The sequence below is a fragment of the Thunnus albacares genome, chromosome 20 (assembly GCF_914725855.1).
Source record: "Thunnus albacares chromosome 20, fThuAlb1.1, whole genome shotgun sequence".
Taxonomy (NCBI): domain Eukaryota; kingdom Metazoa; phylum Chordata; class Actinopteri; order Scombriformes; family Scombridae; genus Thunnus; species Thunnus albacares.
Window position 1 is genome coordinate 23359548 of NC_058125.1, and position 19347 is coordinate 23378894.

The 19347-nt window shown below is 38.0% G+C and overlaps 1 protein-coding gene across 1 annotated transcript in view; it reads left to right on the top strand.

Annotated features, from left to right (window-relative positions):
• fmnl1b (formin-like 1b) overlaps positions 1-19347 on the top strand; it is a 48924-nt gene that overhangs the window by 25569 nt on the left and 4008 nt on the right. The window contains exons 10-25 of the mRNA XM_044338129.1: positions 2474-2548; positions 4401-4511; positions 4864-5013; positions 5115-5216; positions 7214-7457; positions 8377-8649; positions 9402-9526; positions 10588-10790; positions 10902-11136; positions 12573-12641; positions 13587-13667; positions 13782-13911; positions 15873-16036; positions 17507-17608; positions 17823-17915; positions 19055-19169. Coding sequence (XP_044194064.1) covers positions 2474-2548; positions 4401-4511; positions 4864-5013; positions 5115-5216; positions 7214-7457; positions 8377-8649; positions 9402-9526; positions 10588-10790; positions 10902-11136; positions 12573-12641; positions 13587-13667; positions 13782-13911; positions 15873-16036; positions 17507-17608; positions 17823-17915; positions 19055-19169 — 2272 coding nt within the window. The remainder of the gene's footprint in view (positions 1-2473; positions 2549-4400; positions 4512-4863; positions 5014-5114; positions 5217-7213; positions 7458-8376; positions 8650-9401; positions 9527-10587; positions 10791-10901; positions 11137-12572; positions 12642-13586; positions 13668-13781; positions 13912-15872; positions 16037-17506; positions 17609-17822; positions 17916-19054; positions 19170-19347) is intronic.

The window sequence follows — 19347 nt, forward strand, 5'->3', positions numbered from 1 at the left end:
CATCATCATCCTCAAAGTTCACTATTTCCTTTTTATGCTTCAGTTAGTTTCCAAGATTGACCTAATTTTTTAAAAGCATCAGCAGGGATGAGTCAACCCACATTCACGTATTATTTTAAACTGATCTGAAGCTCAACATAGAGGTGCTATTAGTGTTACAGCACCCACATACCAGTCTGTCTTTTACTTTGAAAAGCAGGTTAAGGGGAACCCCAGACCCACCTGCCCCCCCCCCCCCCTCCCCCTCCCCCCTCCTCCGTCAGCTGTTCTGTCCAGTTGTCCCGCCGCCAGACGAAACTGACTGAAGAGACGTAAATATGTGAAACACTTGTCGAGCTGCCTCTGACCTCTCCTTGGCCTTCTCTCATCTTTGCCTGAGAAAGCAGCAACTGTTGCCAACAGATCGCCTCCCGTGGCTACAACAACGCAGACAGAACGGAGCGTGAACCTGAACCAGGAACGTCTATTATTAGTGGATGTCACGGATGGTAGAAACCTGCCCTGCAGCAAGATGAAAGATCTGGGCACTGTAGGTTTTAGAGAATGTTACTCAAACAGGAGGAAATAGAGCATTTTTGGGGGGGACTATTTTCAGTGGTGGATTAATACACAAATGCTAAAGTTCTGGTATTTTCTGCTTTCTTTAGTCCTCTATTTTTGGTCTTTTCATGGGATTTGCTGATAGAATATCGCCAGACTTATCCTTTAACAGAGAAAAAAAAGAAAACAATCAAGTGATCAAACTAAAAACCTGTAAAATTTGTAAAATCCTCTGTCAACATCAGCCATCCCTTCGCCCGGCTGATCAGCACAGCGTCAGTTACCGCAGCAGCAACTCAAGTATCACAGTGAGTGGCACTTGTTTTGGTGTCGCAGCAGCGCCGGCGTGTGTGTGTGTGGGCGAGAGCCAGAGCGGGGAGGTGGGGGGGGAGGTGAGGGGGACAGACAAAGATGGAGAAAGCGATAGAGCGCTTGTAGTCGTAAAGTAGAGGCAGGTGGGCACCGAGCCAGGAGTTGGCTTGTGTGTCCCTTAGTAGCAGAACGTGGGCTTTGTTTTGGGTGGTGCAGGCTGTCAGGTTGGCGTGCTGCATTATTTAGCAGACATGAGTGGGCAAAAAGGGGGAGGCAGAGTAAAGGACTGCACACACACACACATGCACAGACTGCAGCTAATGGACGAGATAGGGAATCTGCTGAGCTGTAAGAAAACACAATTATAATTTAGCCACATTTTTCTCTCTCTTTCTCTTCCAAACAAACATGCAACACACACAAACATACTCAGGCCTTGTTTATATAATAGTTTCCCTATGGAGCAACAAACTGAAACCAACAATTATCCTACACAATGCAAAGCATCACACTGGTTTTAGTATGGCCATTATTTCAGCTGTTTGCCCCAAACTGGCCTGAATCTCAAATTAAATTCACGACAACAGATTCTCCACATCCAGAAAAACAAATTCTCCTCCTCTGTCTATTCAGAGCTGTTCTGTTTAATTAGATTGCGGAAAAATAACTGACACGCTGCATGTTTTGTGTGCAGAAGAATAAGATAAGATCAGATTGATTTTTTATTGCAGCACAAGAGGAAACTAAAGAGGTAGATAGGAACACAACACAGATAAATAGAGGGGGGGGGGAAGTGATAACAATAATAAATACAGTACCAGTCAAAAGTTTGGACACATTTTCACATACAGGTGAATGATACTGGTACTGCATATGACAAAAAATATCAAATTAAGGCACTATATGCAGTATATTACCCTAACAAGTGAACATACATGTACAGTATGTGCAAATCCAATCATGCAAATTTCTTAAATCCAGATCAAAGTGGTACAATAGATAAATGCCTTCATGATATCCACCTGATTTACTAATGTACAGCATATTACAGTATATTTATATAACTGAACAGTCTCTATTCTATTTTATTTTATTTATTTGTATATTTGAGTTAGTTATTGTATATAATTTAGCCTCTAATTGTATTTGTTTTTTTACCTATATCATTATTTTCGTGTTTAATGATTTATGTTAAGTTGCTGCTGTAACATTGTAATTTCTCTTTAGGATTAAGAAAGTAGTGTATCTATCTATGTAGACAGTAGTACATTACTGTGTGTTTGGAATGAATGTTTTATTGATTAACATTTATACATTGATCAGTATCTGTACGCATAATGAATATAATGGAATACAAAGTCATCTACAAACTGAGATGGATAGTTTGTGTGTGAGCACACTGCCCCCATGTGTGTTCAGACTGTATGTTGCAGGAATATTTCAAAGTCTGTTTATCCCTTCATCAGAGGCTCGTCTCAAAGGTCTTTACCTAGATTTAACTCAGCAATAATTAATTACAAAACACAATAAAAAAAAGAGCAGAAGGAATAATCATCTGCAGTTCCACTCTGCTGTGATCTGACGTTAATTTTCACCTCTTTTATTGTTTTTTTTTTCTCAGGTTTGTGGAGAGAAAAGTCGATTTGAGAAGCTCATGGAGTATTTCCGCAATGAAGACAGCAACATCGACTTCATGGTAAAGCTGTGACTGAGTGTACTGACATATGCACAGAAAATGCCCCTCATTGCCTCTCCGGTTACACATGGCCAAAAGTATGTGGACACCTAAACATTACACGCATGAATCTGTGAAGGCTTTTCGTCATTGGGGAGAATAATGTCTTTACAGACGGGGCTTTGTGAACAGGTTCACGTTCCCTAAACTGTTGACACAAATTTGAAAGCACATTATTGTCCAAAATATATTTGCATGAAGCAGTATTAATATTTCTATTTATTTACTCAGGCCATAAACATGGACCATAATAAATAGAACCAGACCACAGTTATGTCTAGGACACTTCTGTCCACTTACTTTTGGCCACATAGTGTACATATGTTTTATAAATAGCCTTGAACATATAAAGGGACATTGCAGGATGCCCTCTGTCTGATGTAAAACTCCTTTTAAATCAACTCGACACTCCAAATTTAACATTTATAACCACTTAATTGGCATTTAATGGTTTATAATACATTATAATATAGTTGTAAGCAAATATAAGGACATTTTAAAGCTTAGACTCTTTTGTTACAAACATTTTTATGTGTTTATCAATGTATATGTCATCTCTTGGCATCCATGACTGGTGTATAAATATTAAAATTGATAAATTGATTGTTTATACACATGTACAAATCATTTGCAGGTTTTAAAACTGTTTATAAATGTGTTATAAGTTATTATATTATGTTATCAAACACTGAAGTTGACAAATACATTCAAAATACTAAAGAAAATCCTTATATCTGCTTACAACTACATTAGTGTTTTTAGATAATTAGATAAATGCTAAATAAGGGGAGGTTTAAATAAAGTGTTATACAGCTGTGATGCTAGTAGATGTATCTTTAATCAACCATCCAATAAGACTGCATTTGATTTTATGTGAATAATATTAAAGAAAGGAGTTTAATCTAATACTAAAATCATATTGTAATTAACATTATAAAGCCGTAGATGAGGAATTCTATATAATGACCAACTTATTATCTATTATTTAAAATAATGAATATTTATTTCATGACTATTGTGTGTTCATGTGTTTAATTCTTGTCTGAAAATAAATTGTTCTGTGAAAAATGTGAAAAACACAGCATGAACATTTTAATTTTGCCTCTTTGTAAAAAATATTTAAAAATAAAAAAATAAAAAGAGGAAAGAACAGGAGTAATTAGCTCTCATAATAGAAAGCACTTAGACGGGGCCATTAACAAAATGGCAGTCTTCCTTTTCATTAAGCAGATTGTGTGTAATTATGTAAAATAGGCAGAGTGCAGTGAGTAAGAGACACACAACTGAATATTTTTAATGTTTGCTTTAACTGAGATCACAGCTGTAAGCGAGCGTGTTTCTGTGTGAAGAAGTTTAGAATAACAATCACAATAAACCAACGTCCACAGAAAACTTACAGCTTTACATTTAATGATTTCAAACCAGCATTTCAAGGTTGTTGTTTCTGAGCTGTCAGATCAATCCAAACAATGAATATCATATAAATGCAGGACAAACATACAGCTACAGAAGAGGTGAAGCTGCTCAGGTCACATGCAAGAAGAAACGCTCGTTAGAGAATCAAGTTTTGACAAATTCAGTTTGTTTTTCTGTCAAAAGTAGAAATGATCGTCTGGTTCTTTATGTTCTATTCAGCACCCTGCAGTTAAATCCTTCTCAGCTCTCCCACACATCCTGATCTGACTCATGTAATAATTACAGCCCATAATAATCACACCTTCAGTTGGACATTTGTTCCTTTTGTAGATGTTCTTTCAGTCAGCAGCTTCATGTAAGAAATGAATAATAAGTTTCTATACTGTTCGCCCGTCAGGTGGCCTGTATGCAGTTCATCAACATCGTGGTCCACTCGGTGGAAAACATGAACTTCAGAGTCCACCTCCAGTACGAGTTCACCCGTCACGGGCTGGATGACTACCTCGAGGCAAGTCCTAGGATACATTATGACCTTTGACCCCACAGTTTGACCTCTAAAAGTAGATCTTAAATTGTAGACGTTTACATTTGTTTGTAGTTATTTATCATTTACAACTTTATCAGTCATTTGTGCATCAACATTAGAGTAACTATAGATGCTATGTGTATGGAGTATATAGCCTACAGATGAAAGCAGTTATTATGCAGTTTAGACTCAGTATACAATCAAAAAGAAAGAAAACATTTGTTATATCTAAATTTGACAAAATGTAACATTCAGTTTGGGATTTTCTAACCTTTTTATGAGTTGTAAGATGACGACTGATTGATTCTTTTAAATCTCTTCTGTCTGCGTGTAGCAGCTGAAGTTCACAGAGAGCGACAGGCTGCTGGTGCAGATTCAAGCCTATCTTGACAACGTGTTTGATGTCGGAGCTCTGCTGGAGGATGCAGAGACCAAGAACGCTCTGCTGGAGCACATGGAGGAGCTGCAGGAACACAACACACAGGTGCATAGACCGACATGCTCTACCCAGCTGTGCACACAGGTTTAAAGAAATATATATATGTACTTCATTAAGACATTGAGGCTTGTGTTTTGGTGTCACAGCTGAACACCAGGCTTCAGGAGAGTGAGAAGGAAGCAGTGGAGAAAGTGTCAGAGTTGGAAAAGAAGCTGATTCAGACCACGAAAGAAGTGGAGCTGCTAAAGGTAAAATACACCATTCTCTAAAGTATGGGTGCTACACCGATCTTATGATATGATGCACAGTTATCATATACCTCAAAATCACTTCATGCATTTCTTTTCTTTTTTCACTATGTATTAAAACTTTATATCTCTATGCTTTTAATTGTGACATTCACAACACAGGTCCCCATTTGTGTGCAGTTTTGTCAAGGGTTGTTTTTCGATTATTTTCTCCATTAATCGATTAGTTGTTTCATCTTTAAAACATCTGTATGTTCTGGGGTGCATTAGACTGAATGGTGTTCCTAATATTTTGTCCACTCCATTAACACACATGAGGGAGGCAAAATGGGAATGGAAATGGGAACACTTAACAATATATACACCCACTACATCCTCAATAATAAACATAAAGTAGAATTTATGGCAGAGCTGTTGTGTTGGTTTACATTAGATTGAACAGGTGTTCCTAATAAAGTGGCCGGTGTGAGTGTTGCAGGTTACATTTGTAGATGAACCTGTAGGGACACATTTACATGTCATGTGGAAAAAAAACAGCATCAATAAATAAATAGAACCCTTCATAATAAATACAACAAGGCCTCACAAACACTATAACAATACATAAATATTTGAAGTAACAATAATCGGATTTACCTCTACCCTGTCAAGACTGCATACATTAAATTAAGCAGGTCCCTATAAATAGATCCTACAGTACACAAGAGGTACCTGCAGTCAAAAAATGCACATATTTAGCAGGTTATGTGTGGATGAACCTAACAGCATTTAGAAAAAGTCAACACTAATGATACATTTACTTAGAAGCCTCCACTAAATACAACAAACATCAAGGCCTTAAATATTCATGCAACAATCTACATTTGTAAAAGATCTCATCATTGCTCTCAAGAAGATACACAATGTAATAGAGATGCTATTTCTAAATGACCTCAAACATATTTTATATTTCTTCTGACTTATCTCAAATGTACAGCCGTACATCTGCAATAAGCTAATACAAAGCTGTACTATGAGAAAGTTTGTAACCCAGCTGCCATTTTGAACACGGGGAGGACACGGACGGACTCAAATGCACTGACATGCACACTCACATGCACTAACATGCACACTCACATGCGCTAACATGCACGTGCAGCAGGACCGGCTATCTGAACAAAGAACATAGAAGCTCGAATAACAACACAATCAGAGGGAGTGTGACTTCATTCTCTGCTCAGGACGCCTTCACTCCATTATATCTTTACATAGCAAATACTTGTTTGCTGCTATATTGATGTTCAAATTGTCATATATTGGACATTCAAGCTTTTAAAACTTTACACACTATGCATGCAACAGACACGATATTATAAAGTCTAGCCTAGGTATTCCTATACTGTGATTTCCTTCTCACAGCATTGATGAATTCACCATTAACTATTAACCTGAACAGTTTATGATGTTGTATATGGTATCATTGTAAAACATGGGGATAGACATCACTTTTTCTGCGTTATCATGTTTGGTTCAGGAGATATGATGCAATATACATAATTCGGTTATGGTGGAAAGTAAATTGGTCGCCATGGCCACCACGAGGTGTTTTTGCAATGGCTCCATTTCTGAAAATGTTCACAAACTGTACAAGTGTGCCAAGTTTCATGCTTTTATGAAAAAGTGAACATAATTTTCACATATCACCTGGATTATACTATGTGTTTGGTTCTACTGTATTTGGTATATTTATAATATTTATGTATTTATTTTATTATGTATGATGAGCATTTTGGGCACAAAAATTTCCTTCAAGATGAATAAAGTTCTTTCTTATCTTATTTTATTGTATCTAGTTTGAATCACACACACATACAACACAATATGATACAATATGATACGATGTAATTGACCAAACGACGTCCTTCTGATGTTTAAAGTACATGTTTGTATATAAGCCACAAAGTCTTCCAGTACAGAATCGTCTCATGCTGACGTTTCCTGACTGTCTCTGATTGTAGGAGAGTCTACGTGAATCTTGCTCCCAGGTGACCCTGCTGCAGCAGCGGGAACGAGAGAGCGAGCTTGAACGAGAGAGGGAGAGAGAAAGAGAGAGAGACAAGGACAGAGCCACCCAGGCCCTGAAGGAGCTCGAGGTCAAAGTTCAGGCTCTGGTGGAGCAGGGTCTAGTCCGGATGGAGCGCTCCCCCTCTGGACAGCTGGACGTCCAGGTGGTCCCCGTCGTCCGGCAGGAGATACAGAAAGGTCAGAGTCTGGTGTCTGGTGACACATCTGAATTTCAGCAGAGGTCTCAAACTTCAGTTTTTACATTCTTATTGATAAATGTTAAATGTGAAATGAAAAGCTGATTTTAGAGCCTTCCTAGAGAAATGAATGATAAATGTGGGAAAAATCTAAATGGGAAAACATTTTTTTTTTAAAAAGCAGGATTTAACATTAAATTCTCTAAATGTTCATGGCATTATGAAACTGTATTGCACCCTGATCAGTGCATCATTCTGCATCTCTCAACTATGATCAGTTAAATTAAGTGTCATCAACTGGCCAAAAGTATTCAGGATGATGTTAAATTTAAACTCAGCTTGTTTTTGTTGACCTCACCTTAACGCAACAATGGAGAAATGTACTCCAGGATATGTGAGTGCACTGTGACATCACTGTTGGTTTTGTTTACATGTGGAACAGACTTTAAAGTGGCTATAATTGGTATTTTGTATAATAACAATGTTTGAGCTGTCAGTGTGTGTAATGTGTTGGTTGTGGCTCGTAGTGATGAACCTACAGAGAGTAATCAGTGACTCTGCAGCTCCTCTCGGCTTTACGGAGCTTTATAGTGAGTTTCATCTCATTGTTTATCTGTCCGGCTGCGACTTTACTGTTTTCCTGTTCATAGCGTTGTTTTCGGTGACAGCAGGCAGCTGTTTTCAGAGAATAAGCTCTTAAAAAGCCACTGTACACTACCTGCTCAGCACCAAACTGTAGCTGTAGACTAGCTGGTGAACATAGTGGAGCATTTAGCAGCTAAAGAGCCAGATATTTCCCTCAGGAGTTGGTAGAGAGCAGTGCAAATACAAATGCAGGTCTGTCTGAGTAAAAAATGTCCACTAAATGAAACTATTTGAGAAACCGCAGGAAAATAAATCTATCATTCTGTCCCTGATAGCTAAAGAAGAAGAAAGTACAAGTAAAGACTGTGAGGCCTCAGAGTCCCTCCCTCACCTTTCTGAGGGTCCTGCGCAGTCAGTACAAGCACCTCCTCCCCCTCCTCCTCCTCCTCCTCCTCCTCCACCACCTCCACCTCCAAGCACAACTGGAGCTCCTCCTCCTCCACCTCCTCCTCCTCCACCACCACCACCAGCGGCCCCTCCACCACCCCTGCTGCCTCCTGGAGGTGGGACATCCACGCCTTTGGGGAGTGTGTCTGACGGGAGCTCGGGTGAGTTCACCAGTAGAACTGGCTGAGCAGGAATACTGGTGCTGCTGTGACAGAACTGGGAATGTGCACATCAGGCATGCCGGTGCTGGTTGATGGGAAATAGAGGCAACTTTGCAAAACGAAGTGTTAAAAGCAGGCTGAAGCCCTGGGTTTTGACTTGAAGGCGACATTTTCATACTTTTACTACGTAAACATCCAACATTATAACCGTTTATAGGTGACAGAAAATAAGAAAAAACACATTATGTAATGAAACTAAACATATACTATTCACAAGCAAAAAGCAAAGATTAGAAAAAAGTCTGAAAAATAAACAATGTTTGTGAATGTTTTGTGGGTAGGATGGGTTTTTTTTTCAGTAGGTTCAGGTTTGCACCACAACTTTCAACCATTTACTCATCACTTTCATGTATATAAATTTTCACTTTACTGCTCTTGTTCTAACTCACGTCAGTAGGAAACTCTCAGCTGGTAGTTTACTGGTTACTGTGACCATAAATATAAAGATTAGAATCACAGCAACTTCAAATATGTTGTGTTTTTTTTAATCAAATCATGAAATTTCAATTTTTTCATATTAGCTGAGCTACTCCACTGTACTGATATTACTGTGCTACTAAAAGTACTTCTGCTTCTTGCAAAAAGCAAGAACTTCTCTTGATATTTTGCAGTCATAATGAGTCACATTCAATAGAAGGAAATCCATCTCAGGAAAGGAAAATGTTGGGTTTTTTTTTCATTCTTTCTTCTAGGTTGTAAAAAAAAGAAGCCTATTCAGACCAAGTACCGGATGCCGCTGCTCAACTGGCAGGCTCTCAAATCCAACCAGGTGGCAGGAACCGTCTTCAACGAGCTAGACGACGAACACGTGTTGGAGGTTTGACCAGTTTTATGTTCTTTGTGCTGTTCACCGTCTACAGCAGCTGTTAGTTTCTGTCAAGGCCTCTAGATGTCTCTGTTTCAGTAACATATAGTGAACCTGTCATCAGAGAGTCCACTGGACATGAATCTCTTCTTCTAGATCAGTTTTGTCTCCTAATGTATTTATGTGTTTGTTTTTTCAACACTATGTTCAACAGAAAAACCTTCCCTTATTCCCCAATAATACAATATGTTCACAGCAAAAAAGAAAACCATGTTCCTCTGCTGCGTTAGTAACAACTTTGTAATAAAAGCAACAGCTTCAGCAGTTATTTGATCATAAGTATATATATAATCAGGTTTGTCATGAAATTTTAAAAAGAGCTTGTATCTTCTAGAAATCCTCAACTGTTATTTTTTCAAGAGACATTTCTTTAATCTATTGACTAGAATTAGGTCTTTGAAAATTGTTCCATATCGGCCTGCAGCAATCAAAAATCAGTAAATTTACATTTACTTTAATTTACTGGAAGATTATCTGTGCAGTTTGCAGAATATACTGTATGTAATAAACATCTAAAGGAACATCTATTTGTTTATTTGAAAAAATCTATTTGAGAAAGTCTTTTGAAAATATTTGAAGCCTCTGATTCTAATTTCTTTGTTATATTTAACACAGTTATCAGGAATATTAGGATTAAAATAGAGTAATTAAACAGGTGTGATGTAAATCCTCAGCAACCACTGATACCGTGACAGTCTCATCATATGAAAGAGAGTTTTCTTCAGATCCTTTTTGTAATACATCATAAAACACAGATAATTAATCTCTGTCATGCAGGAGAATTATAAGTATGTTGTTCGGTGGAAGACAGCGGTGGTTCAAAAGTAGTTTGAAAGGAAATAACAGATCCTTTATTTCACTTAGCACTTTGTTTATCCAGAGTTTGTTTGTCTGAAAGGATCATTTCCCTAATTAGTGTGGAAATCTCTCATTTTACCACCAAAAAAAAAAAGACATCCAGGAGTTTCAGTTCCATATTTATCTTCATTTCTTCATTTGTCATTTTTTATCAGGAACTAAACATGGCTGCATTTGAGGAGAAGTTCAAGACGAAGGCTCAGTCCCCCCCTGTAGAAATAGGTACCCTCAAGATGAAACTGGCCCACAAGATCCCCAGTAAAGTGTCCCTAATGGAGCCCAACAGGGCCAAAAACCTGGCTATCACCCTGCGCAAAGAAGGAATGGCTGCATCTGATATTTGCCGCACCATTGAGACGTATGTATCAAACCTGTAGTCTGTCATCATCTAAATAAAATGACTGGAATGGATTATATTACATTATAAAAGTGACAAACTTTGAGTTGAACTCTTTGCCATCCCCCACAGGTACGACCAGAAAGCTCTGAGCCTGGACTTCCTCGAGCTCCTGGAGCGTTTCATCCCCACAGAGTATGAAATGAAGCTCATCCACAACTATGAATGTGAGGGCAGGCCCCTGGACGAGCTCAGCGAGGAGGACCGCTTCATGGTGCGCTTCAGCAAGATCCCGCGGCTTTCCCAGCGTATCAGCACTCTCACCTTCATGGGCAATTTCCCCGACAGTGTCCAGCTAATACAGCCTGTGAGTTCACAAGGGAGGGATCTTTGGCTTTATATAACCTGAACTGTATTTCACAGACGAGACCGCAATAAGTCAGGAAGCACCCTGTCTGCTAGTTCACAGCAAGTCTGACACTGTGGGCTTGTATGTGCTCTGGCTTTCAACACAGTATAATATCTGTATATGAGCAGATGGAGGAGAGTAACAGGGTTCAGAAATATAAGATTCTGATCAGTAATGTCATAAAAATATTGAAGAATTACTTCGTTTTGGGGGATAATCAGGCTCTCAGTTTTGGAAATACAGCCTCCATAATGTTTTGTATGATGTAAACGGAAGTGTATGGATTCAGTGAGTTAGCTGTGGGCTACAACTTGCTTATATTTGTTTACATTTTAGCAAATTGGCACCATTAAAAGTATGAAGAATTAGCTATTAGCAGCTCCTGTTTGCAATGCAGCCATTGATGTACAGACAACTATCACTGGATTACTTTGATACTGAAGAAAACTTAACCCATAAGAACCCAGTTCTCCTTAAAGGAAAATTATGGGGAATATAAAACAGACCAACAGACCACAAGGAACACATTTCTGAACTTTTTTTTAAAAATTCTACCTTCAGTGTCAAAGATCTGTAATGTAACATATATGTCATAACTTTTTTTCTATCAATTTGTTGAAGAAATGTGGTCAGAACAGGTTTAATGTAATACAGGAACGTCTTATTAAAGCATCAGAATTGTTAAATGGGTTGAAATCTACCTTTAGTAACAAAAAAACAAGCTTTTTAAAATTAGCTAGTTCTGTCACATTTGCTGACCAGATACACCGCCGCCATTTTGGAAGTGATGTCATGGGTACACAGATTCACACATTGTCACATGACCGGGATGTTCAGTAGACGTCACTGAGGGACTTCATGAGTTAAAATCAAGGATAAAGCTGTTATAAGGTATTTTCCAGAACACTGAAAGGGTTGGTGACACCTGTGTCACTGTGGGTTCTTATGGGTTAAAAATGTGACGATTCTCAAGCAAATTCTGATGCGTCTTTTTGTAAAACTGCATCTGTTTTGACAATAATTACTGCAGTTTCATACTTCAAACTTTGCAAAATACACTTACTTGTCAAGAGTTAGATGTGAAGACTGACACCGCTCTCACGTCTGTATGACGCCAGCGCCAAAATGCTGTTTCCCCTTGTTTCCAGTCTTTATGCTAAGCTAAGCTAATTGGCAGCTGGTTGTAGCTTCATATTTATCGTACAGACATGAGAGTTCTGTCTCATCACTGCAAGAAAGCGAATAAGCGTGTTTCCCAAAAGTGTCAAACAGTTCTTTAAAACAGATTTAAAAATAAGTATGTGCAAATTAATTGTGGCAGGATGTTATTACCATGTAGTCCTCTACAGCTCGGATATGGAAACAAATAATAATTCCAACAATGTTTCTGGCAGCAACTCGATGCAATCATCGCCGCCTCAATGTCAATCAAATCCTCCAGCAAGCTGAAGAAAATCCTTGAGGTAAGTGCTTTTTCATTGTCATAAAAATAGCACACGGAGAAATGACTGAATAATGGTCAACATTAACGACTGCTGTGGTACTTTTTCTCGTCTTTGCGTTCTCTTGATTTTATATTGTGTTTTTGTGTCTCGGCGCTGTGCTGGATGCAGAGTTAATTGTGGAATAAAATTGCACAGTTGGATACTAATTGCATCTGCTTGAGGTTGAATAAACCTTTTAGCAGGAACCTGAAAGGAGAAAATGTACTTTATAGTTAAGATGTCAGTTTCAAGTTGTTTTCAGTCTTTTCAGTCTTATTTCTTTAAAAGTAAATATTATTTTATCAATTTGATTCTGCAGTGATAAACATGAAAGAATCAGATTTGTTCAGTTCAAATTATTTAAGTAATAGTCAATTTTTCCTCATATATAAGGAAACACAGTCTGAAGATGTTTACAAAAGCTAAATCACAAACATATTGTGTGATAAAAGATGACTATAGTGTAGAACTTTTAGTAGAGGAAGATTTGACCAAAAGTCAAAGATTTCTGTCTTCACAGTTACAGTCAGGCACATTATTTAAAAACTAAAGCTATAAAAACAGGCAGCTATATCATCAATATTATACAATATAATACATCAAATTTTATGTTTTATTGCTCATTATATTGTAATTTAAGGAATATACATTTTTGAAAATGTCCTTCCTTTCTAAATACTTGTTGGAATATTTTAACAGACTTGAGTTGTTTCTTTTAAAGGAAAGGAGCATTTTTTTTCAACGAGTGTTTCTGTGCTTTCTACAGTTTCACCACTTCCAACTGTTCCAACTAGTTTTGACATTTTATGAATCCACGTGTGCTTGTTGCATCACATCATCTTGTAATTGTTGCCTTGTTACAAATGATTTGACTGTTGCACATTTGACACAATATAGTTTTTTGTCTCTGTTTCTGGTGTAAAGATCATCTTAGCGTTTGGAAACTACATGAACAGCAGCAAGCGAGGGGCAGCGTACGGCTTCCGCCTGCAGAGTTTAGATTTGGTGAGCGAAACAAATTTAAAATCCTACGATCGATCAGTATTTCCTTTATGAAATTACAACCAAAATATGAACACAAAAGTCTCATTTTTGACTCTTTCTTTTTCGTTCTCCAAGCTGTTAGACACTAAATCTACAGACCGCAAGCAGACGTTGCTCCACTTCATCGTCAACATCATCCAGGAGAAATACCCAGAAGTCCAGAGCTTCCACACAGAACTTCACTTCCTGGATAAGGCGGCGCTCGGTATGCACGCTGTCACTACATTTAACAGTATTTGTCATTTGGCAGACAATCAAGCGTTAGAGGAGAGTGACTCTGAAAGGACCGTGGTGCAAACTCTCAAGTAGCTGACCGAGTACAAGTGCGATGAGAAAGAGCGCTAGACTGATTTTTTTTCAAATATATAAAATACAAGTAGGAGAAAAGTGCATAAGATTACAGAACTGAAGTGGTGATCAGCGTTGTAGCAGCAGTAGTTTATAGCAGGAGGGTTGTCATGATAACATCGTCTCCTTCTTCAGCCTCAGACTTTCTTCTTCCTTCAAGTTCCTGAACTTGTCGTTTTCCATCTGTCTCTCAGTCGCCTTCAGAGAGTTTCTCACCGTTGTCATTCACATCTTCTTCCTGTCTTTGTTCTGTTGGGTTTGTTATTCTGTTCAGACTTTCAGCTGTGTGTCGATCAGTGATTTAAATCCCTTTAATTCTACCTGCTCTGTCTGTGTCTGCATTAGCATCCTCTTCCATGTCACCAAAACTCTTACAAGGAGATAAATGATAAGTCTGTCAATTTTCCATTTGTTATTATTATTAACAAACATCATGAAAAGACCAAAACCGACAATTTGTTACTTAATCTCTCAGTACTTTCTGACTTCTCTACTCTGTCAGTGGCTCCACTGGTTTAAAGCTGTAAGATGTTTTTAAGATGTTTAAGCTCACAGATATATAGTCTCTTGTTTTTTTAGTCAGTATTTCACTAAAACAGCTGGTCGCTGTAGTAGTTAGAACAGGAGGAAATACTGCATTTGTTCAGCACTATTTTCAGTGGTGGATGAATCTGCATCTGATGCTCTGGTGAGTATTTCTGGTATTTCTGTGTTTGTGTGTGTGTGTGTGTCTGTGTGTGTGTGTGATTGAGTCAAAGTAAACTACAGTGCGTGTGTGTGTGTTCATGATGATGAAGGAACATGTCAGCCAGTGCAGCGGTGCGGCTCATTGACGTGTTTTTAACAGTTTTTGGACAATAATGGAGCTCTACCGCACAGAGAACAAAGATATATCAGTCTTTGGATTCACACACACACACACAATACTTGTTAGCAGATCAATTTATTGTTGGTTTCTTGAGATGTGTTGACAATGAAAGAGTCTCAGCCTCATCCTTTAATGGCAATATGGACCACATGAGGAATTTTCTTGAGTACTTCAAAGAACTACGATTCATGAATCTCTTCCAAAATACCAAAAGCACAACATGTTGCTGGTAATCATAGTATATACACTCTGTAACATCAACATATTACACATAAATTTAACCTAAAAAAATAGATTTGATTATTCGTTGTTTTACCCACATTTGCAGGAGGTTTTCACCTCTATCTGGTCATAGTTCTGTGACATATTTTCTGTCATGTAGTGACGACTGTAGGAACGTTTCAGCTTAAATATTATTGTGACAACATAAAACTAGCTCTTGTCTTAATAGTACAAGAAGCTGATTACACCGTTCACACACTGCAGGGCCCAGATTAGAGGATGTTTTTAAAATATGTCTCCTAATTTGATCTGATTAATTGGTTTTTCAAGAACAGTGACAATACAAATATTTCTTCCCTTAAGAGGGTTTAACAGCTTCTTTTACTTTTAATATACTTTTGTGTTGATATGAATGGATCAGTGGTTTGTAAAGTACAAAATTAAAGGCGGTAAGACACTTTAGCAGATTTGAGTGTGTTAAATGTCATCTTTTAATAGGAAGTAATGACAGTACGACTGTTGTTCTACTCTATGATCCCTTGATTCATAATTTTATCTTTCCATTCACCCTGACACCACAGTTTGACCCCTAAATCAGCACTAATACCATATAATCTAATTACCATACTATCACCAATGATAGGAATGTAAAATTTAAAGTCCTGACTTGAAACTGAATGAACTCTTTTTTTTTTCTGTGCTTTATCTTCGTCTCTTGTGTCTTTCAGTTTCGCTTGACAGCATTCTGCAGGATGTGCGAGGTCTGGAGAGAGGCATGGAGCTGACCAGGAGGGAGTTCTCCGTAGAAAAAGATAATCCTGTTCTGCAGACTTTTCTCACCAACAACGCAGAGCTGCTCAACTCTCTTATAGCAGACGGAAAAACTGCACAGGTCCGCTTTAATTACCCCCAAAATAAACCTTAAAGTGTCTGGAGTCAATATTTTTTATAATAACAACGTATGAGCTCGTAGTGATGAACCTACTGAGAATTATCAGCGACTCTGCAGCTCCCCTCGGCTTTACGGAGCTTTATAGTGAGTTTCAGCTCATTGTTTAGCTGTCTGGCTACTTTGGTTCACTCTGGTTATAAAATGTTTCTGTACGTGGTTACAGCTGGGTAGTTTCAACAGTGATTGATTTGATTGTGCTGCAGGAGGCTGTTTAATCCTTTTTTTGTGGGGTTTCAGTCAGCAAAAACTGTTGCTAGCTACAGTAACTAGGAAGCTCATCGTCTGGTAATGGGCAGGTGTCTGATATTAAGGGCAGATGATGTTATTCAGCACTGGAAACTTTAAAAGGGACGTTAAAGAAGCAGGTCAACAGGGAGGAGTATGTGCAAAACAAAAGGGGATATTTATTGCCAAACATATTAAGGACAAATGCAAAAAAAAGAACCAAGAGGAAATTCAACAAAAATAACTTAATCTGAAGCAAACAAATAAAATCCGCAGCCTCACAACCAGCCTGTTGTCTTCCCTACTCATTAAAGTTGACCAGTGACTGACCTTTTACCTTCCCAGCATCACCTAACTGGAACGTACCATCTACTCAGGTTACCGCAGGGTGAACTGGACCGATGCAAAACTTTCAAAATATATAAAACAACATTAATGTAGAATTTCTCTGTTACTGCTGACAACCCCAGTTTCCTCTGGTCACACACGTACAGCCACGAGTGCATCAAATTATACAGAATGTCATTTACTACAGAACAGTTTTATTCTTCCTCCCTCAACTTGACAGAACCGAGTGACTCACTGCTTATTGCAGCTAATGATGCACAACTGTTGTCATTATAGCACTGACGATCTGCCCACCATCACAAAACTCTCAAAAGAACAAACATCACAGCAGCCCTTTAACAACATATCACATTGTGAAACAAACTACTCAACTGGAATCTGTATCCCATTATTAGTGTAACAGGACTGATCAATTAACAGAAACATTGGACTGAAATTAGTGGACTTAACACAAATCACTGGTAATGTTGGGAACCAGGATGGGTTAACCATTTTTAATTGGTTAATCCGTCCAAACATTTTCTGCAACTTATCCAAGTCCGTGTCTCATTAATTGATTAATTATATTTCTAGGGAGTTTTGTTATAAAAAGCTGGAAAATGACAAAAATGTGATATAAATTACAGTAAATTCATCCATTTAATAAATAATTGTAGGCCTTACTGTCCTTATTGTTTTTAGCTACTGTGATTGTATAAATGTATTTCATTGTGGTCTACGTGGTCTTAAAACGGTCTTAAATTAAACTTGCTAAAACCCTGATCGCCGTATATGTTTATAGTATCCACAGAAGTATTTGAGTCATGAGCTGATGCTTGTTTTCTGTCTGTTTTACAGGACGTGTACGACTCAGCTGTGGAGTACTTTGGCGAGAACCCTAAAATCACCCCACCCTCCGTGTTCTTCCCCGTTTTCGTCAGATTCATCAAAGCGTACAAGGTCAGATAAAACATTACTTCTATCAGTTCCTCCAATGAATGAACTGACAGTGCAGATATCTGTTTTTTTCATTATCAGTGAAGCAGCCCCATCAGTCTGCTGCAGTGAGCTGACGTTATTTGACCTTCAGATATAAATGGGACTCTCATGATACCCAGAAATATCACTTAGTACAGTAAATACTGTTAAAATACTTGTTTTTGTTCTGTGACAGCAAGCTGAGCAGGAGAACAGGCAGAGGAGGACACACCTGCTGAGCTGTGACGCTCCATCGACTCCAAACAAGTCTGATCTCATGGGGAACAAGGTCGTTTCCAAGTGTCCTCTTTAATATAATATAAACAGCCAGAATATAATTCACACTGACGCAACCTGAGCAGGAAAAGTGAACATGTCGTTCTCTGAGTGGGTGCCTCCCACCCACCCACTACATCAAAGGATAATTCAGATTTATTACACATCTTAATTTTGTGTTTCGACCATCATTATATCAGTTTTGATAACTTTGTGCTCGTCAAGTTGATTGGTGAAATCTGTGCAGTTTATGCAAATTATCTAAACCACCAAAATCTAATGATGCACAACTATGTTAAATAACTACATTACAATTAGGTGATGATCTTCTGTTAATGTCATCATGTCCCCACATCTCAGCAATTAAGATGAAGAGTACGATGTTTTTATTATTGATAGGAATGATGGACAAAACTGCAACAAGACTAAAGTCTTAATATTACAAACTACACACTAACTCTAAGCAGACTTTGAGTTTGTAGTGTGTCGACACTGGAGAAATATTTTCAAAAAAGTCAGTATGCAGACTAAAAGGCACTTGATTTAATAATAATAATAAGTGTATTTAGTATAGCACCTTTCACAGAAATGAAATTCACAAAGTGCTTCACAGGAATAAGAGTTAAAAATAAGACCATAAAAACATATTTATGAGCGTGATGGAGAATGGAGACTTCCCCTACGATAGCTGCACAAAGAAAATGGATGTGCTGCTCTAACTAAGTTTGCATAGTGATAAAACAGCTTTTTGAACACAAAATACTATCAAATCATAAAAAAACATTTGCTGTTTGTTTGTGAAGTTTTATTTGGCAGAAACATCCCAAAGTCACAGTTTGATTGACATGAATCAGCATGTTTGTATCATTTCCTCTTAGCATAAAACAGATAAGTATGCTAACTGTAACTAACTGCAAAAACATTGTACTAAGATAATTAGTATATAGTACATTCTGTATACAGTTAGTTTGGATTTGGTACACGCTGCAGATTCACTCTGAATCACAAATGTCAACCTGCTGGTGGCGCTAGAGGAAAAGTCTGACGACCATCAAACTCAGCAGGATTCATCCTCTGAGGAACATGAATGTTTGACAAATAAAGTTTCATCTATTTTATTGATCGAAGTTTAACCTACATTCCATGTTTCAGGCTCCTGTGACGTCCAAAGTGCAACAGGTGGACCTGATAGCGGAGCTGAAGAAGAGGCAGGTGTCTCCTCTGGTGAGAGAGGGGAAGGACGGGGCGATCGAGGACATCATCACAGGTACACGAACACTGAATGTATCATTAACTGCAGCTTTAATAGTCAAAGCTTGATGGTTGGAGTCAGTTCAAGAGAGATAAGTCAGAGATAACTATTAAATAAAACAGTTTGCATATTTTTTTTTTTTCCTCTGGATTAAAGGAATAGTTCAGCATTTTGGAAAATGTTGAACTATTCC